The following is a 17,527-nucleotide window of genomic DNA, read 5'->3' as shown; positions in this document are numbered from 1 at the left end:
TGTATATATCACTTAGATATTCATTTGTCCACAGTTACACAAATTGTCTATAAATGGAGATGATTTAGTACTGTCTACTCTCCCTAGAAGTGGCCATCCAGCCAAGATGACTCAAAGGAAGAAAATGCAGAATTCTCAGAGAGGTAAAAAAGAACCCTAGAGTGACATCTAAAGACTTGAAAGAATAACTGGAACTGGTAAAGATCTACTATCTGGAAAACATCAAACAGGTGTCCATGGCAGGACACCACGAAGGAAGCTGCTACTTTCCAACAAAAACATTGTTGTGCTCCTGAAGTTTGCCAAAGACCACCTTGACACTCCAAAACTTTACTAAGAAAGTGTTTTGTAGGCTGATGAAACTAAGGTTGAATTTTTTGGCAAGAACATGCAGCACTACATATGGCGTAAAAAGGGCACCGCATACCAACATGAAAACATCATCCTAATGGTGAAGAACGGTGGAGCAGGGGTGTAAAGTAAAAGTAAAGTAAGTATTATAGTTAAAGGTGCAATATGTAACAATTTTCATGTAATATTTGCCATTTTTTGCCAATATGTGGATGGCTTGTAACACAACTTATAATTACTTAAACTAGCCCTTCCCAGACTTCCTAGGTTGTCTATTAAAGCCTGTAGACTGATTTTCATGTGAAGGGAGTGAGTCGCATTTGCCAGGAAAATCTAGGATGTGAAGTTTATGCATGCTCCCGAGAGCCTTGACTCAAACAGTAGCTTCTCTTCCGCTATTCAACAACATACTACAACACTGGGTAACATTATCTTAGAGATGGAATCCAGCAAACGTCCGGCTCCCAGCAAAACACAAACTCAGAGTAAGCCAAAAAACAAATAAAAAAAATGTATCTCCTGAATCCCGTCTGGCTAAGTGGGAACGTGATCGTGGTCGAATGAAAACTAGAGTGAACATCGGCTGGGCGTTTGACTCCTGGAGGAAACTTAATTCGATTTTTGGGGATCAAAACCAACCCTGAATTGGTGTTCTTCTTATTGGACAGGTAAGCTTACATAACTGCAAAGAATGTGAAATATAGTGCCATAAGGATTGATCTGTGTAATTTTAGCTAAACTACAATAACACATGAAATGAATGCTAGGCAATGTTCAAGAAAATGCAAGAAGACCCATTCAGTAGTGCAACGAAACAATTGTACTTTTACTTAAATACATTTTCAAAGAAAAATAGTAATTTTATTTAAACTTGAAAAATACTCATTATATTTTTGTTATGGGCCAGCCATTTTGTGTGTCGCACGGTTGCTGGAAGTATGGAGATCTGATCATCTACATAGGTGGAATTTCAGCTCTGATTCGAGCTTTGGATACATTGAAATATTTGTGCGACTAGACCATATGTGACCGCCCGACTGAATGTGGTGCATTCATTCAAAAATATGAGCACAAAGTGAGAAACACTAAACACTACATTTTATTTTAAAAGCCTGCTACTTCTACAGATTGGACAATTATGGAGTCAAAATTAACATTCACGTTGAATATATATATACAGTATAACAAAAAGCTTTTATAATAAAATGTAAATATCATTTATTTCTTCACTTGCCTTCATATTTAAATCATATCTATGAATTTGTACTCCCTATTTTATTAATTATTGTTGTTGTTGTTAAGTAATTTGTAAATGTGATGATAATGAAAAACAAGCAATGATGATGATACTAATAATGATAATAAAAATGATGGAATCTGAGTAAATATTAATTATGAATTTTATTGAATTCATCCAGCTGCTTAACGGCAAGGTTTAGTAGCAAACCTCAGAAAACAATTCACAAAACCAACAACACTACTAACTTTCTTCATAGCTTATTTTGACTTTTTGTCTGGGTGCTCTGACATCACAATTTGTGTGTGCCTTGCCTTCTCATTGTGTGACTGTGGCAACCAGGGGCAGACTAGGAAGAGAAATTGGCCCTGGAGTTTACATAGAAACTGGCCCAAAAGTTGGTGAGCCTGAATGGCGGACTAGCCATTCTCCTTATAGCCAGTCTGCCACAGGTGGCAAAGTTTTTACAAAATAAAATTATGTGGTTTATTACACATCTCAGGGCGGTTCCGAAGTGAAATGTCCACTGTGTGGTGCTAGAAGCGGGTGAAATGTTCTCACGAACAGATAAAAGAAAATCAACAAAACCTAGCTCCCTATAAACCTTAAACATACACCTAACCAATATTGTCATAAAGAGCAAATATGAGGGGGGAAAAAAACACTTTCTGAAGCAACCACATCATTTTGTGTTGCTTCTATTACACTTTGGGCTCACATGTTTACTCCTGTGCTTTTCAGGACTCATACCCTGTTCTTTTGTATAGTATATACAACACTAGCAGTTGAGCTACTGTGCAATTTGATCACACATATAAAAATACACATTCATTTATAGTTTATACAAAGTCTTTGTCTTGTAATATCACACTGACCATAAACAGACATACCAATATACATATCAACGATCAAAACAGCATAAGTTCTCAGATCTGCATGCCTGAAATTAATCATGAATGAAAGGGCAGTTAGTTTAAATATCCACTCAAGAGGTAAAAATAAAAATCTTGAACTTAGACACAGCATCGTTATCTTGATAAATAAATAAACAAAAAATCCAGTGGTCAAATGCTTTTTTGCACTTTTAAAGCATTACACTTTGATGAATCCAAGCTTGTAAATGTAGTTGGGTTTGAGTCCACCTAAGTCGAATCTGAGTCAAGTCTGAGTCTTTTAACAGTCGAGTCTAAGTCCATAACAGGCCGAGTCGAGTCTGAATGAATCTGTTCATGAATCTGAATTTGTAACTGTAAACTCAACATCAATATTTTAAGCTTATTTTACCTTTCTAACACAAATCTGTCCTTTAACACACTTTTTATTGTGTTCTTTTGACATTTCAGTTATTTGTTGCTTTTTCCCATCCACTCAAATTGAAAGCTTAATCAACAGCATTTGTGGGATAATATTGATTACAATAAACAATATTGTGTTACAGTGAGGCACTTACATGAGGAAATGAGTAAAATGAAAGTGAATGTAGCCAATTTTTGCTTATGAAGCTTATCATTTTATAAAAGCACTTGCATTCATTTCTCTGTTAAAACTCATGTATTATTTGAGCTGTAAAGTTAAAGTTAAACAGTCATTTTTACAGTCATTTTAGGGGTTTAAGGTTTGTTGACATTACATCATCATGGTAAAGAAGTTGTCAGATTGGATAAAGCCTAACTTTACACAGAAAAGATTAGTAAGGTTTATACACATGTCCTTTATGTCTTGTGGCTATACTTTTGAAACAGTGAGAATGTTAATGTTAAAAATGGGCCCCATTTACTTCCATTTTAAGTGCCTCACTGTAAATCAGATTTTTGCTTTTTTAAAGAAAAGGAGGAACAGTCAAAATTTATTTTTGTGGTAATAAACATTGTTACAAATGTTGTCGATTGAGCTTAATTGTATTGAACCCGGATTATTGCTTTAAGTGCTTGTACTATGTAAAAAGTGCAGTGTAGCTGTCTATATGTGACACTTGTCTGATTTACTTCCGTGATAGTGTGGAAAATGAACAATCAGAAAACACCCTGCTTACATTTTCACGTGTTGTGCGAAGACATGGATCGCCTTCTTTCAGCTCGTTGTTGAAAACACATTTTTGCATTATTTTGGCAATTTGCACTGACTGACAGGATAACAAAGAGTGCATGACGTCACGGCCATGGTAACCAGACACATTCGCGCTGATTTGCCGAAGACTATTAAGTCTTGGGCGTAATGTATCCACACACGCAGTGTTGTCAACTGCTGAATTAACTGTAACTTTTTAAATAGTCAGGGGGTTAAAATGGTTATTGCTTAAAGGTGCCGTATGTAAGATTCAGAAACCCTTGTTATTAATGACACCTGTGGACATTAAGTGAACTGCAGACAACTTCCTGTTGCTCCTGCTCACGCTCATGTGGCGGGTGCGAGCATTGCGATCTGTTTACAGTAAAAATGCTTTGCACTCGTTTCTCTTACTTCCAAGAGCCAGCACCCACTCATTCATCATGGGGCTCTTGCATGGATCTGGCTGAGTAGCGAAAATGGGTCCGTCCCTATTGCTCGCTCTCTCCCCAGATCCAGCTGGTCCTTCTCGTGAGCCTGAAGTGCGATTTGGCGCCTCTTTGGTTCACGAGGGGGACACTGAATCTCTTGAGTCTGCGAAATTTGAGCTACCCAACTCTGAACATTCCACACACAATAAGAAATTGGCTGAGGAATTACACGAGGTGGTTACTCAGGCTGTGGCCAGGCTACAGTTAGACTGGCCACATGAAAAAGAGACCCCCAAATGCTCAGAAGACAGTTTTCTGTCTGGTGTCAAAAAAAAAGAGAGAAAAAAAGGAAGGGAATGCTATATCAGTCCCTTCCTTTCTTCGATGACCTCCATAATGAGCTTTCTCGTTCATGGAGGTATTCTTATACTTCCCATGTCTTCATGCCCTCGACATTGGCGTATTCGACTGTCGTGGGTGCTGAGACACAGGGTATTCCACGATGCCACCGGTAGAAGAGACACTTGCAGGTTATCTCTCGCCTGGCTTGGCATCATCTCTTAAGAGACCCACTCTCCCCACAAAGCCTTGCAGGACCACCTCCACGCTTGTGCGAAAAGCTTCCTATCAGGCGGTAGGTCAGGCTAGTGCTGCCCTGCACACTATGGCAGTGTTGCAGGCGTACCAGGCTGACCTGCTGAAGGACTTGAGTGCAGGCAGTACGGTCGGCAAAGAGGCTTTCGCCGATCTTCATCGTGCCACAGATCTGTCTCTCGGGGCTCTCGCCATTGGCCGGTCTATGGCTGCTTTGGTCAGCACAGAAAGACATTTATGGCTTAACCTTTCAGGCATCAAAGACAGGGAAGAATTGTTCCTCCTCGTTTCGCCTTCTGGCCTATTTGGTGATGCCATGAACACAGTTATCACCAGGTTCCAGGAGGCGAAAAGCCATGAAGCCTTCAGGCAATTCCTCCCTCGCTGCACTCAGGGGGAGGGGCCGCCAGCCACCCAGCCCCGCCCCTGTCCTTCTAGAAGGGAGGCTCAAAAACGGATGGTATGGAATTCGATCACAATGCGGGCACAATTGTCTCCCACTCGAATTGAGTCCATTCAGAACACCCTGAGCAAAGTCAGGCTAGGCCAAGGTTGCACTGTTCATCAGTATCAACGACTTCTAGGTCTCATGGCAACTGCATCCTCGGTGATCCCCTAGGGCCTTTTGCACTTGAGACCGTTTCAGTTTTGGCTCAATGCCAGGGGATTTCATCCAAGGGCCAGTCCCCTAAGGCTGATAAGGGTTATGCGCCACGTGCTACGTACCCTTTCTATGTGGTTCAGAACCCAGTTCCTCACTTTGTCCCACTCTAAGTTTGTCTTGCCGTCGCAGGTTGATAATGACAGACGCCTCCCTGATGGGCTGGGGAGCAGTCTTAAGTGGTCGTCCAGCTAAAGGGGAAATTTGAGCATCAGCTCGATTGTTACATCAACTGTCTCGAGTTGACGGCTTTATTTCTGGCCCTGAAATACTTCCCGGAGGCTGCCATGTCTTGGTGCAGGTGGACAACACAGCGGTAGCCTCTTACATAAACCATCAAGGAGGTCTACGTTCACGCCAGCTGAACAGACTGGCACGGCCGATTCTCCTTTGGGCCCAGGGCAAGCTCCTGTTAATCAGAGCAGCTTATATCCCTGGATGCCTGAATGGGGAGCAGATTTACAGTTCAGAAGGGAAATACCTATGGGGGAGTGGAAACTCCACCCCGAGGTAGTGAAATAATCTGGTTGAGATTTTTACAGCGCGGAAGTGGACCTCTTCACCTCACAGACTTCTACTACTCTCTAAGTCACCCAGCCCCTGGGTCTGGATGCGATGGCACATACATGGCCCAGAATATGCCTGTGTGCGTTCCCTCCGGTTTTCTCTGCTGCCGGGAGTCCTGGCCAGAGTTCGCCAGCAAGGGTCCTGCCCCTTACTCACGGAGCCGCGTTGGCCGAACAGGGTTTGGTTCTCAGAGAAAATGTCTCTCTGCGACGGTTCGCCTCTGGCGATTCTGGACAGGGGGGACCTTCTATCTCAGGCGCAAGGGACGATACCTCATCCCCGGCCTGAACTGTGGAACCTTCATGTTTGGCCCCTGAAGGGTACAAACTGAGGGACACTGGGCTTTCACCTGAAATCATTGAGAATATCCTGAGCACTAAGGCTCCCTCTACTAGACGTTATGCCAATAAATGGGGTGTCTTTGAAGGATGGTGCAGTGCACATATTGCAGATTCAGTTAACTGCCAGATTGCTTCAATTATGACTTTCTGCAGGGGAATTATCAACAGGCACATGCCCCGCCACTCTCAGGGTTTACGTGGCCGCTCTATTGGCTGCCACGCCTTGATTGACGGGATGCCGTTTGAGAAACATCCTCTGCTTGCTCGCTTCATCCATTGAGACATGTGATTGAGACCTCCTGCTAGGACCAGGATCCCTTCATGGGACTTAACAATTGTCCTTGAGGGTCTAGTTGAGACCCCCTTCGAACCTCTAGAATCAGCGTCTGATAAACTTATGACTCTCAATATGTTTTTTCTTATGGCAATTACTTTTCTAAAGAATTGGGGATCTGCAGGCTCTGTCTGTCTTGCCAGCCTGCTTAGATTTTTCTCAACATTGCACCCTCATCCTGACTACCTGTCTAAGGTTCCTTCTCGACCGTACATCCGGTCACTCTCGAAGCCTTCTGCTCCCTGCCGTTTACAACGCCGGAGCAGGAAAGACTTCACGGACTGTATCCAGTCCGTGCCCTTCAGACTTATGTCCACCGCACTAGCCAGTGGCATAAGTCAGGGCAAATGTCCGTTTGCCATAGGGGCCGCAACAAGGGGGCGGCCGCCACCAAGCAGACAATGTCAGATTGGGTGAGGGATGCTATTGCCCTGGCCTACGAGGGGCATGGTCAAGCTTTGCCAGTAGGGATCAGGGCTCACTCTACCAGAGGGGTCACCTCCTCTAAAGCCTTGGCTAGAGGTTCCCTCTGCAGCATGTTTGTGGTGCTGCAGGCTGGTCCTCTCCTCACCTATTCATAAGATTTTTGGATTTTCATGCCACTCCGGGTTCTCACGTCCTTGAGTCAACATCACAAGCTCTTGTCAGAGATCTCTCGCGCTCTTGAGAGCACAACTACACAACCGTAAGGGGTCCAGACACCCACAGTGAGGTGGCGTGGGTATTGTCGTTCCCAAAGCGCTAAATCAGCGCAGCATCAAAGTGTAGCTTTTTGATAGGGAACATCTCAGGATACTTAACTATAACCCCTGGTATAACCCCTTTGATAGGGAACAGTGGTTACTATTTAATAACCAGAGACGAAACTTTGTTTGCTGCAGAACAATCTGGAATAATGTTAAACATTGCAACAGTCACCACTTTACAACCTGAACTTGTTCAGAAAATTAAATCTTTGTGAAACCTGCGCTAAAAACAATCTAGACACAGCGCAATGACTGAAACAGACCGCAAGTGTCTCGACATGCATTTTAAAAACCTGAATTCTTTTTAAATTTGGTCCTGTGTGAGATACTGAAGAAACAGCGAGACGCGGTGCAGGAGTCAAGGATGTTCATCTTGCACATGTTTACAAACAAGTTTGGAAGTCCTGTATATTTTTTCATAAATTACATAACCCGAACCCAAAGTCCTACTGACCTGAACCCGGCGGCTTTGTGAACCATTCTGAGACCGCAGACAACAGCGTATCCGAGCGTGTACTCAGAACATCATTTCACCCCTCAAACATTTTTTGCAGCGCTTTCCTACCGGGGCAGAGCCCTACGCAATTGTGTGGATTGTGTGGTTGTTAAAACCACTACTGCTTGCAGACAGAGTGTCAATTTATTTCAATTTTTTTATTTTCTTTATTTATTTTGTTAATTGAAATGCCATGGACTCTGGAAAAAAAGAGTCCCAAAGACTCAAGCCCGAGTCATGTCTAAGTAAAAATGCAACAGAGTCTGTGACAAGTCCAAGTCCATTAAAATTGGACTCATCACTCACTCGAGTATCCCAACTCTAAAATGTTTTATATACCATGAGATAGTATTGTGTGAGGAACAGGGTGAATAGTAAGTGTCTGTGAATTGATAATCTGCCTTTTTACTTGTGAGTGGCTTGAGTGATAGGGGATAGAAGTAATTGTTGTTTTAGCACCTCTAGTGTTCATTCTATCAGGAAATTGCCATGTTACTCACAACAGGCAACATAAAAATTATTTTGCAAAAATGTAGCTATTGTAACATGATTCTATGACCAGGTTGTGAATGCCTTTGGGGGAGAAATATGACAGTCGTTAGAGACCGTAAATAGGCAACTTAACCAACCAATCGAATTTAACAACATCCTCTCTCACACAATCTCATCTCTTGATTTCATTTCTACTTTCATTTACAATTTTCACTCAGTATCCATACTTTTTCTTTAGTATAAATTTTTAGAGTAATTTTTACACCCCTGCGCTGTAAAGAGCATCATGATTTAGGGACCCGCCGACCGCGAGGGAAGGAGGGGCTCCTAGCCGACCGCCTGGAGCGGTCAGGGCCGCTGCCAGGGGTGGAGGAGTCGCCTACCGGCCGCTGAAACGCGGCGGGGTTTAAGACCGCCGACCGCGAGCGGGGAGGGGCTCACTGCTGACCGCCTGGAGCGAGAGAACCGCTGCCAGGGGCGAGGGAGACCCCTTCTAGTCCCCGAGAACGCGGCGGGGTGTTCTGTCCGCCAGGGGCTGGAGGACTGCCTCAGATCCGCCCGGAGAGGCGCGGCTGTCGTCCGATAAAGGGTGGAGGAGTGGCAGAGGAACAAGCTGCGGCGTATCGGAGAACTGGCGAGTAAGTTTTTTTTTTTTTCATCTCTCTCTCCTCTCTCTCTCTCACTGTCGCTCTGCATTGGCCTTTATCCTCTTTTAAATTGTACAGTTCTTTGGAGGGGGTACTACACTGTTACAGGAGTACCCTCCCATTTTAATCATTTCTGTTTCCCTCCCCTTGTCCCCTCCCTCGTCCAGGTAGATGGGGATGACCTGCCGGCAGTCAGCGCGGAAGGCGCGCCCTCCCCCAGGGAAAGAGGGGGGGATGTACGTCAGGCCGGGGGCTCCCCAGCCTGAGAGAACGAGGGAGGAATGTGGCAGGGCGGAGGGTGGGGCCGGGTCGTGATACTACACACCGGTCCCGTATTAGGCTAATTATGCCTCCGTGAGGTTTAAAGGCTGACTGCGGAGGGCCGTGCGGGAGAGAGAGATCGTTAGCGGACATGTCAATCATGTGTGTTTGTGTTGTCTTTTAAGTTTTCCATTAAACTATGATTTATATCGTCAAGCCGGTTCTCGCCTCCTCCTTGCCCATCCTTTAACTGTTTTACACTTATATTAAAATGTTTTTTTTCAGGACAGCTTTAATTTTATTTTTTGTTTTGTGTTATAATTATTAATTCTGTTTTGATATACATGTTTATTCAGTCCAGTCTATTTGTTTTTATGCTTTGTATTCTTATATTTTTATTTTTTATGTAAAGCGCCTTGGGAAGCTACCTTTAAAGGAGCTATATAAAAATATAGTATTATTATTATTATGAATGTGCTGTCTTCAGCACAGACAGGGTTTTCAAACACTTGAGGAATGTGAACATATTGACACATGTGTGAATTCATGTGTCCAATGAAATCTTCAGCATTCCGATCACTATGTGAAATTGGGCACACTTTTTAGCCACACTGCCTTTATTGAACCCTTTGATGGCAATTAAAACATCATCAAGTCGTATATTACCACACAGTGCTCAGGCCAGTGTGTACACTGGATCATCTCTTTCTCTCGTTCCTGTACTCCTCACATGCTTATCTCTCTCTCTCTCTCTCTCTCTCTCTCTCTCTCGACATCTCTGTTTTTCATTTCTCCTTTGTCTTTTACTTGTCCTTCCCTAGTTGAATAAAATAATTATTTATAATAATAATTCTATTATTATTAGAATTAGAATAATAATATAATAATTATTCCTTTTAAAGCTGCCACACTGAAATCTTAACAAAACCTTCTCTTTACTCATTTCACACTACTGCTGTTATTTAAGTGCTGTTACTTGTTCAGATTCCTGCAGTTCTGCTCTCAGTTCTCTGCTCTTTGGGTAAAAATGTCAGCTGTCCAGTATAAGCCACAGGGATAGATTTTTCTTTTCCACACAGGTCCCTTAATTCAATTAAAAAAACTGGATCAATAGATGCCATGCACAAAAACGCAACAGGACAATAACAAACCATTTCAGAGCAAGAGGAGGAGGAGGAGGAGGGAACTTTATTGGTAGCTAGGAAAAAATAAGTGAAATACAATAATGTTCTATATGACAAGCCCTCAAAGTCAAAGACACGCACAAAGAGGAACAGCAAGTGATTGTGTTCCTTGAAAATGTACTTGCTGTAATACTATGTCTAAATAATATTTGTAGTATGCCTATAAAGTCAATGCATTTATTTGTATGTGTGTATTATCCTGAGAGAAAAAAAACCTTTGAGGTTTCAAACATTCAAAAAGAGAATACTGCTTTAAATGCCTCTCATAATGTTCTTGACTACAATTTTCATTCTTAAGAACCTAAACCAAGCTCTTAAACCTAAACTTTGCTTTTAAAGGACAATCACTTTTTAATTAGTCATCTGTCAGAAAATAAACATAAAATCTTCAAAGGAATAGTTTGCCCAAAATGAAAACTCAGTCATCATTTTATTCACCCTGAATTTATTCCAAACCCATATAACCTTCTTTGAAAGTGAATGATGACATTCTTATATACTGCATCTTTTTGTGTTCCATGTAAGTCATATGGGTTTGGAAAAACATGAGGGTGAATACATGATGACAGAACTGTTGGGCATGTTAAGGTAAACTATACCTTTTGAGTTTTTTTTTTCTTTTTCTTGAGTCTCTATTTCTTTTTTTCTGTTTCTTTAAATTTTCATATGTTGTCCCCTCCTCTGCTCTCCTTCTAGGTTAATTTTCCTACATTCCCCTGACTGTATTGCTATGACAGAGAGAAGGAGTGGAGAGGAAGAGAGCGCCTGTGTGTGTGTGTGTGAGTGGGGGTGTTACTCAGTATAAAACCCTCAGTCTGAGAAAACGCCTCTGCAAACATACACTGTCTTTCCTCCCCTCCTCTACATCTGCTCTCTCTCTCTCTCTCTCTCTCTCTCTCCCTCACTCTCTTGCTGTCCCTTACTCACATGCGCACACTCACTAACTTCATCCTTTATTTCTCTTTGCTACCTCTGCCATCCCTCATTCTCTTCATTACCCTGTGCAACGCTCTCTACCATACAATGGGACTGACTTTTTGGGAGAGTGTGTGAGTGCATTGCTTTGCATGTATGTGTATGTATGTGTGAGGCTTCGGTGTGGATTTGTGAGCTTTCCTGCCAGCCCAACGCATCCAGTTAGACAGCTAACCAAACCAGGCGTGAACAGAGCTGGGCAAGTGTGTGAGTGTGTGCATGTGGGTCTCTTTCTCCCTCACACACTCCACCACACAATTGGAATCCTAGGGCTCGCTGTCTATCCCCCAGGACCCCCTACACCCCTCTGTCTCTCTTTCTTTCTCTCTCTCTCTCTCTCTCTCTCTCTGCGGGCTCCTCTTCTCAAGCAGTCACCATTTCGGCTCCCGGCAGACCCACGCTGGCTGCCCAGCCACTCCCGCACCTCAGCCTGGGCAGGAAGACCCTGGTGGCGGCCGCCGTAGGGGTCATGCTGGTGCTGGTGCTGGTGGTGCTCATCCCTGTGCTGGTCAGCTCCGTGAGCAATGACAACAACCACTACGAGATGCTTGGCACCTGTCGAATGGTGTGCGACCCGTACCAGAACAAGGGCACCACCACGGGCATCGCCAGCACCGGCTCTTCTGTGCAGGCCGAGGCTTTGGCCGATCACAGCAACATGCCTCCACCCTCCACGCTCCTCCAGGGGCCACAGGGGAAGCCGGGCAGGCCAGGCAAACCTGGACCTCCGGGGCCACCAGGGGAGCCCGGGCCCCCAGGTCCAATGGGGCCCCCGGGGGACCGGGGGAACAGGGGCCAAAGTGGGGTTCTGGGCCTGGGCAATGATGGAGCTATCAGTACAGTTACGTACAACACGCATCCACGAGTGGCTTTCTATGCAGGACTGAAGAACCCACATGAGGGCTACGAGATCCTCAAGTTTGACGATGTGGTGACCAACCTTGGCAACAACTATGACGGCAGTTCGGGCAAGTTTATCTGCGTTGTACCAGGCACATATTTCTTCATCTACCACGTTCTGATGAGGGGAGGCGATGGAACCAGCATGTGGGCTGACTTGTGCAAGAACGGACAGGTGAGTGCCAAATCATATCTCTTACCTGTACACATGTTCTGTGAGTTTGCATTTTAAAAAAGTGCTGAACATTTGTGTCCAATATTTTGCTGTTATTTGCCTCGATCGGCTTAGCTATAACATAATTGGTCTGAAACTGAAATGTTCTTGTCTAAACATTCTTTCATTTTTAGCGTTTTATTTATTTATTTTTTCAGGCAGATATGTCACTCTTTACTTTTGCGCCTTTTTGACTGTTCCCTTTAAAGTTTTGCCTCTGTTATCGTGTTTTATATCTTTACGCTACATTTCATCTGTTGCTGCGTGTGCTGGTGGTGAGATATTCTTTAAGCTGGTTTTCGCAAAGCGAAATTAAACTCTTAATTATGACCCAGCAGAGGACAGTCAAGACTGTTTCGCGTCCTCTGAATCCTCTGAATCCTCCCGTTTCTCCCTTCCCTCTTGTGTGTGTGTGTGTGTGTGTGTGTGTGTGTGTGTGTGTGTGTGTGTGTGTGTGTGTGTGTGCGTGCGTGCGTGTGCGTGCGTGTGTGTGTGTGAGTGAAACTGGTGGGAGACGCGGTGAAATCTGCTGTGAGTTACTCGTCCTTTCAGAGCACGCGGGTAAAGTTCGCACAGCTGCTGTCCCACACATATCCGGGGAGAGGAGACGCGTTGAATGCGCCTAATGCGTGTTGACATTATGTGCGTGTCCCCGTTAACGGAGGACAGAGATTCTAGCGCGCTCTCTTATGGAATTGTCTTTGCATGGGACAGTTATAAACTTTGCCAAACTTTTTTCAAACAAAGTGTCAAATTAAGTTTCCAGCATGTATTTGAGCGTATTGACTGTTTCTTTTCATATTATAGACAGATAGGTCAACAGTTTACGGAAGAATAAATAATGTAAACGTTAAAATGATTCATTGATATCATTAGGCTACATGACATTAAAAGGAGAAGACGTTCCCTGATCTGTCTATAAATAGATTTACATACTTTCTGATTCGAAGTGTTTCACCTCTAATTAATGTTTATTTTTTTCCCCACAAAGCTTGAAGCAGTCTGTTTTCGTGTGTTTTTGTTGGCTACTGGTTGACTTCAGGCTCATTAATTAGGGGGTGCAGCGGAAATGCCACAAGCTGACACAAATTGGCGGCGCGTGTGATATCGTGCAACTTTTTGAACTTGTAATCACAGTGCCAGCAATACACGAGACAATCACAAGCACATATTATTATCCACGTGTATCTAAGGAAAAGACCATTTAATGTGATTTGTTTTACTCTCTCTTCCTTCTCTTTTTCCCGTGCATGCTTGCATGTCTTCTGTTCCCACTGTTCAAAGTTTTTTGTTTCTTTCCTTACTTGCTTTTTTTAATAACATGTGCACGAAATACATGACAGACGTTACGCGGAACGTGTGCCCTGTGCAAGGACTGTGGTGTCAATTGTGCCTATAATAAATAGACCTATTAGAGGATGGTTGGGGGGCCTATATATTTAATTTAAGCTGTTGGAGTTGGCTGTCTCTCAAGTGGAAGAATAGCGCGAGTGAGCTATAATACAGCATAATACGAAAGGTTCTAGGATTTAGTCTAGTGAATTAAAATAAAAATGTTCAATATATATCTATGATAAATAAATGGATCCAATACAAGGATACAGTTCACAAATCTATTCTTAATAACTTTAATTATTTAATCACATAGGCTAAAAAGGGTAGGCTACCAAGACTCTTTAATCACATTTCCTCCTCCTGCCTTGAATCGATGCATTGCAAAAAAAAAAAAAAATCCTTCTTCTTCTTCTTCTTCTTCTTCTTCTTCTTCTTCTTCTTCTTCTTCTTCTTATTATTATTATTATTATCATTATTATTAGTAGTAGCAGTATCATCATTATGAAGGCTATAATTATTTTATTATAAATATAGGCAATAACAATGTAGCCCAATTGCATTGTTCACTTGAAGATGAAAATTTTCTGATTTCACCACGGGTAAATGACACGCATATCTTGCTCTGCATTCCTAATTTTAAAGTAGGCTACTAATCAGACATGGGTTAATTTAATTTGATAATACGAGGATTTATGACGTGTTCTAAATATCTTGTGTTCTTTAGTTCAGTGTTGGCATCATTTTACGTCATATTAGCTATGCTTGTTTTGTTGCATGATTAATACATATAGGACTACATGTATCAGACATTTTTAAGGTACAATCTGCTAGTTCAAAGCGATCAGGTGTAGCCTACTTGGATCACAGAGAAGCCTACGCTTTTAAAAAGTAAATTTAAAACTATTTTGTAGGCGCACGTATTTCAGTCAATAATAAAAAAGCTTAACTTTTTCCTATTTGCCTCACAAACGTCGAGAAAGCGGCCTATACAAGTATATTTGTTGTCAACAGTATTTTTTTTCTTCTTTTTTTTTAAAAACTATTTTACTGTGATGCGAGAGAGGGAGAAGAAGCACCTGGAACTGTAAATGGGGTGAGGAGAGCAGCACCTGAAGGCCGCGTGTGTTTTTAGTCTCTCTGTTGCCTGGAGGTCAGCGCGCGTTGCCGCAGTAACCGGAGCTTCCGCGAGACAGGAGATTTTTCAGTCAAATAAATACAATTATCAAGGGTTATCCGACTGCCGTCACGACCATACCCAGCAGGAGAAAATAGTTCAACTTCCACAAAGACACTGTCACAGAGAGAACACCACCATACGTTTGAATACTGGCTCAGACGGTAAGCAAAAAATGAAAGAGACATACAAAGGAATGAAACTGTATTTGGAACTGAAAAAAAAATTATATAGGCCTACACGTTTTTGTGAACAACATGTCTAAAACTATCTTTTTTCCCTCTGCGTCTCACTACCCCACCATCACGTTTTCTTTTTCATAAATCTTTTAAGTTAATTATGTTGTTCATGCCATTCAAAGTATAACTTTGGCTGTCTTTTATAATGTAGTTGCAATATTAATTGAGTGTAACTTTTCTGAACGATTTATTATTTCAGAATAACAACGTGGGTAGATAGTCTCCCCCTCTTAATTGAGATCACCACTTGTTTTCTATCACAAACACATCTTTAATTTTAACTAATTGTCCTTTAATCCAAAACCCACACTGAAAACCCTATACGTTGACTACTCATTTAATTGAGTAAAGTCTACTCATTTAATTGAGTAAATGTAGCTTATTTAATTGAGTAAACTCTGCTCATTTAATTTAATTGATTAAACTCTGCTCATTTAATTTAATTGAGTAATGGCCTCCAAAATGTTTGTAATAAAGTTAAATTAACTACTAGTTTAATGAACTAAACTATTTAGGTTAAGTTAACCAAATGCAAGTATACTTAACTCAGATTTGCTATTTAAATATTGTTGTTTATTGTATTGTTTTTAATCATTTGAATTCAATTGATTCAATTTTAGATAAAGCTCAAATAAAAATCATATCTGAGTCTAGGCCAGTCATTAAATAAACTTCATTCTCCAAAATACTGTATAAATATACTGACCAACTTGACCAAATGGGACACTGATCACGTTAATGCTGACATCACACGAAACAACTGTTTACAACAAAACAACATAAATAATAATACAAAAGAGCTAAAAACCTCTATAAATTCTTAATTACAACTATTTAAATGCCCACAGAACTACAGAAAAAGTCTATGGATTTTTTTAACATAAATTCAATTAGCTTAAATATTTGAGTTATGAGCCCAAAACCTGACATTTCAAGTAATACAAGTAAGGCAACTTGATATTTCCAGTTATGACAACTTCAGGGTTTACAGTGTCAGGCTACTAATCAAACACAGAGAAGAAAGAAATCCACTCGCTGACAGAGGAGACAGCAAGCACTGTATTGGTGTACTGTATGTTCTGAACTTCTGTGTTGTACAGATTAAAAGTTTGTTGCTGGAGGAGATTTGCTGCTAACTTGCATCTTCCCTGGTGCTGTTTTAGGTTTCTTTGTTTTCCCTGTACCCTGACTAGATTGCCTAAGCAAAACCATAAAATAAAATAAATACTAATGGCAAAGGCAAGAGCAGGCAAAACTTCTGGGAGCATAGTACAGCATTTATGGAGTGTGTGAAGGAAGAACATTGGGGAAGGTGAACATATGTTGTCGTAAAGCACCGTCTGTTGAACACAATGGGTCTTGATCTCTAGAGACCCTCCATACAGACACTTTAGGCAGACATAGGCGACGAGCTCTCCTCTCAAGAGCAAGCTAATCTTTTATGGAGTGGTTACCACCTCACTAATCAAACCGCTCTTTCAGATCAGAGGAATAGCAGCAGTTTTTGTACAAGAGCTGGAATGTAGGACCTTACGCAATCTGCTGTAGGATGTGTGGTTGTCGGAGGCTTTTATTGTTCTTTAACGGATTAAAATAAACTTTTGTTGTTTAACTTTGTTGCAGTAACTCTCTCTCTCTCTCTCGAATGTATGTGAATACAGTGTTGTGTTTCTCAGTGGCAGTGATGGAGTACTAACAGACTTTCAGCTAGTCTGTATCCCTGTGGACTTGCTCTATTCTTTAAGTGGCCTTACTGTACCGCCATGCAAGCACACACCACTGTTGTACAGGGTGTATGTGTTTGTGTGAGAGAATGAAAAGAAAGAAAGAAAGAATGGTCTAGTGAGTTTGCGATCTGTTTGTGTTTGTGTTTTTTTTACCAGAGCTTTGAATGCGTTTCATGGATTTTAGCTTTAATACGCACACATGGCATGCACATGCATTTCTTTCCATCAATTTCAGCTCTGCCCCCAAAGCTTCTTCTAATCTTATTTATTTTTCTTAAATTGCCAAATATTCTTAAAAAAATTCTGATTTGCCAGATGGACATGTACAGATGCCTTTGCATTCCTTTTTGAAACTCCACTGGCCTTACAAGTAAACTGCAAAACTGGGAATTCCACTTGAAATGCGATAAAGGAGAGGGAAACGTGAAATATAAAAGGCTGGAAAAGAAAAGTCATTTGCAGTGTTCCAAGGAGTCTTTTTAATCGTAATTAAAAACTTTGAACTGCATCCAGATTGTGCTGGCACCTGTCCTTGTGTTCCTTCTGTTGATATTGTCATTAATCCACCCAAACCC

General features: G+C 41.8%; 1 protein-coding gene across 1 annotated transcript in view; it reads left to right on the top strand.

The window, feature by feature from the left end:
• Window positions 1-11,583: 11,583 nt before the first annotated feature.
• Window positions 11,584-17,527, top strand: part of LOC127652563 (C1q-related factor-like) — a 34,238-nt gene continuing 28,294 nt past the window's right edge. Inside the window, exon 1 of the mRNA XM_052138762.1 lies at window positions 11,584-12,438. Within this exon, the coding sequence (XP_051994722.1) occupies window positions 11,833-12,438 (606 nt within the window). The 5' untranslated portion in view covers window positions 11,584-11,832. The remainder of the gene's footprint in view (window positions 12,439-17,527) is intronic.

This window comes from Xyrauchen texanus, chromosome 12 (genome assembly GCF_025860055.1).
Source record: "Xyrauchen texanus isolate HMW12.3.18 chromosome 12, RBS_HiC_50CHRs, whole genome shotgun sequence".
Taxonomy (NCBI): domain Eukaryota; kingdom Metazoa; phylum Chordata; class Actinopteri; order Cypriniformes; family Catostomidae; genus Xyrauchen; species Xyrauchen texanus.
This window is presented reverse-complemented; position numbering and strand designations above follow the sequence as displayed.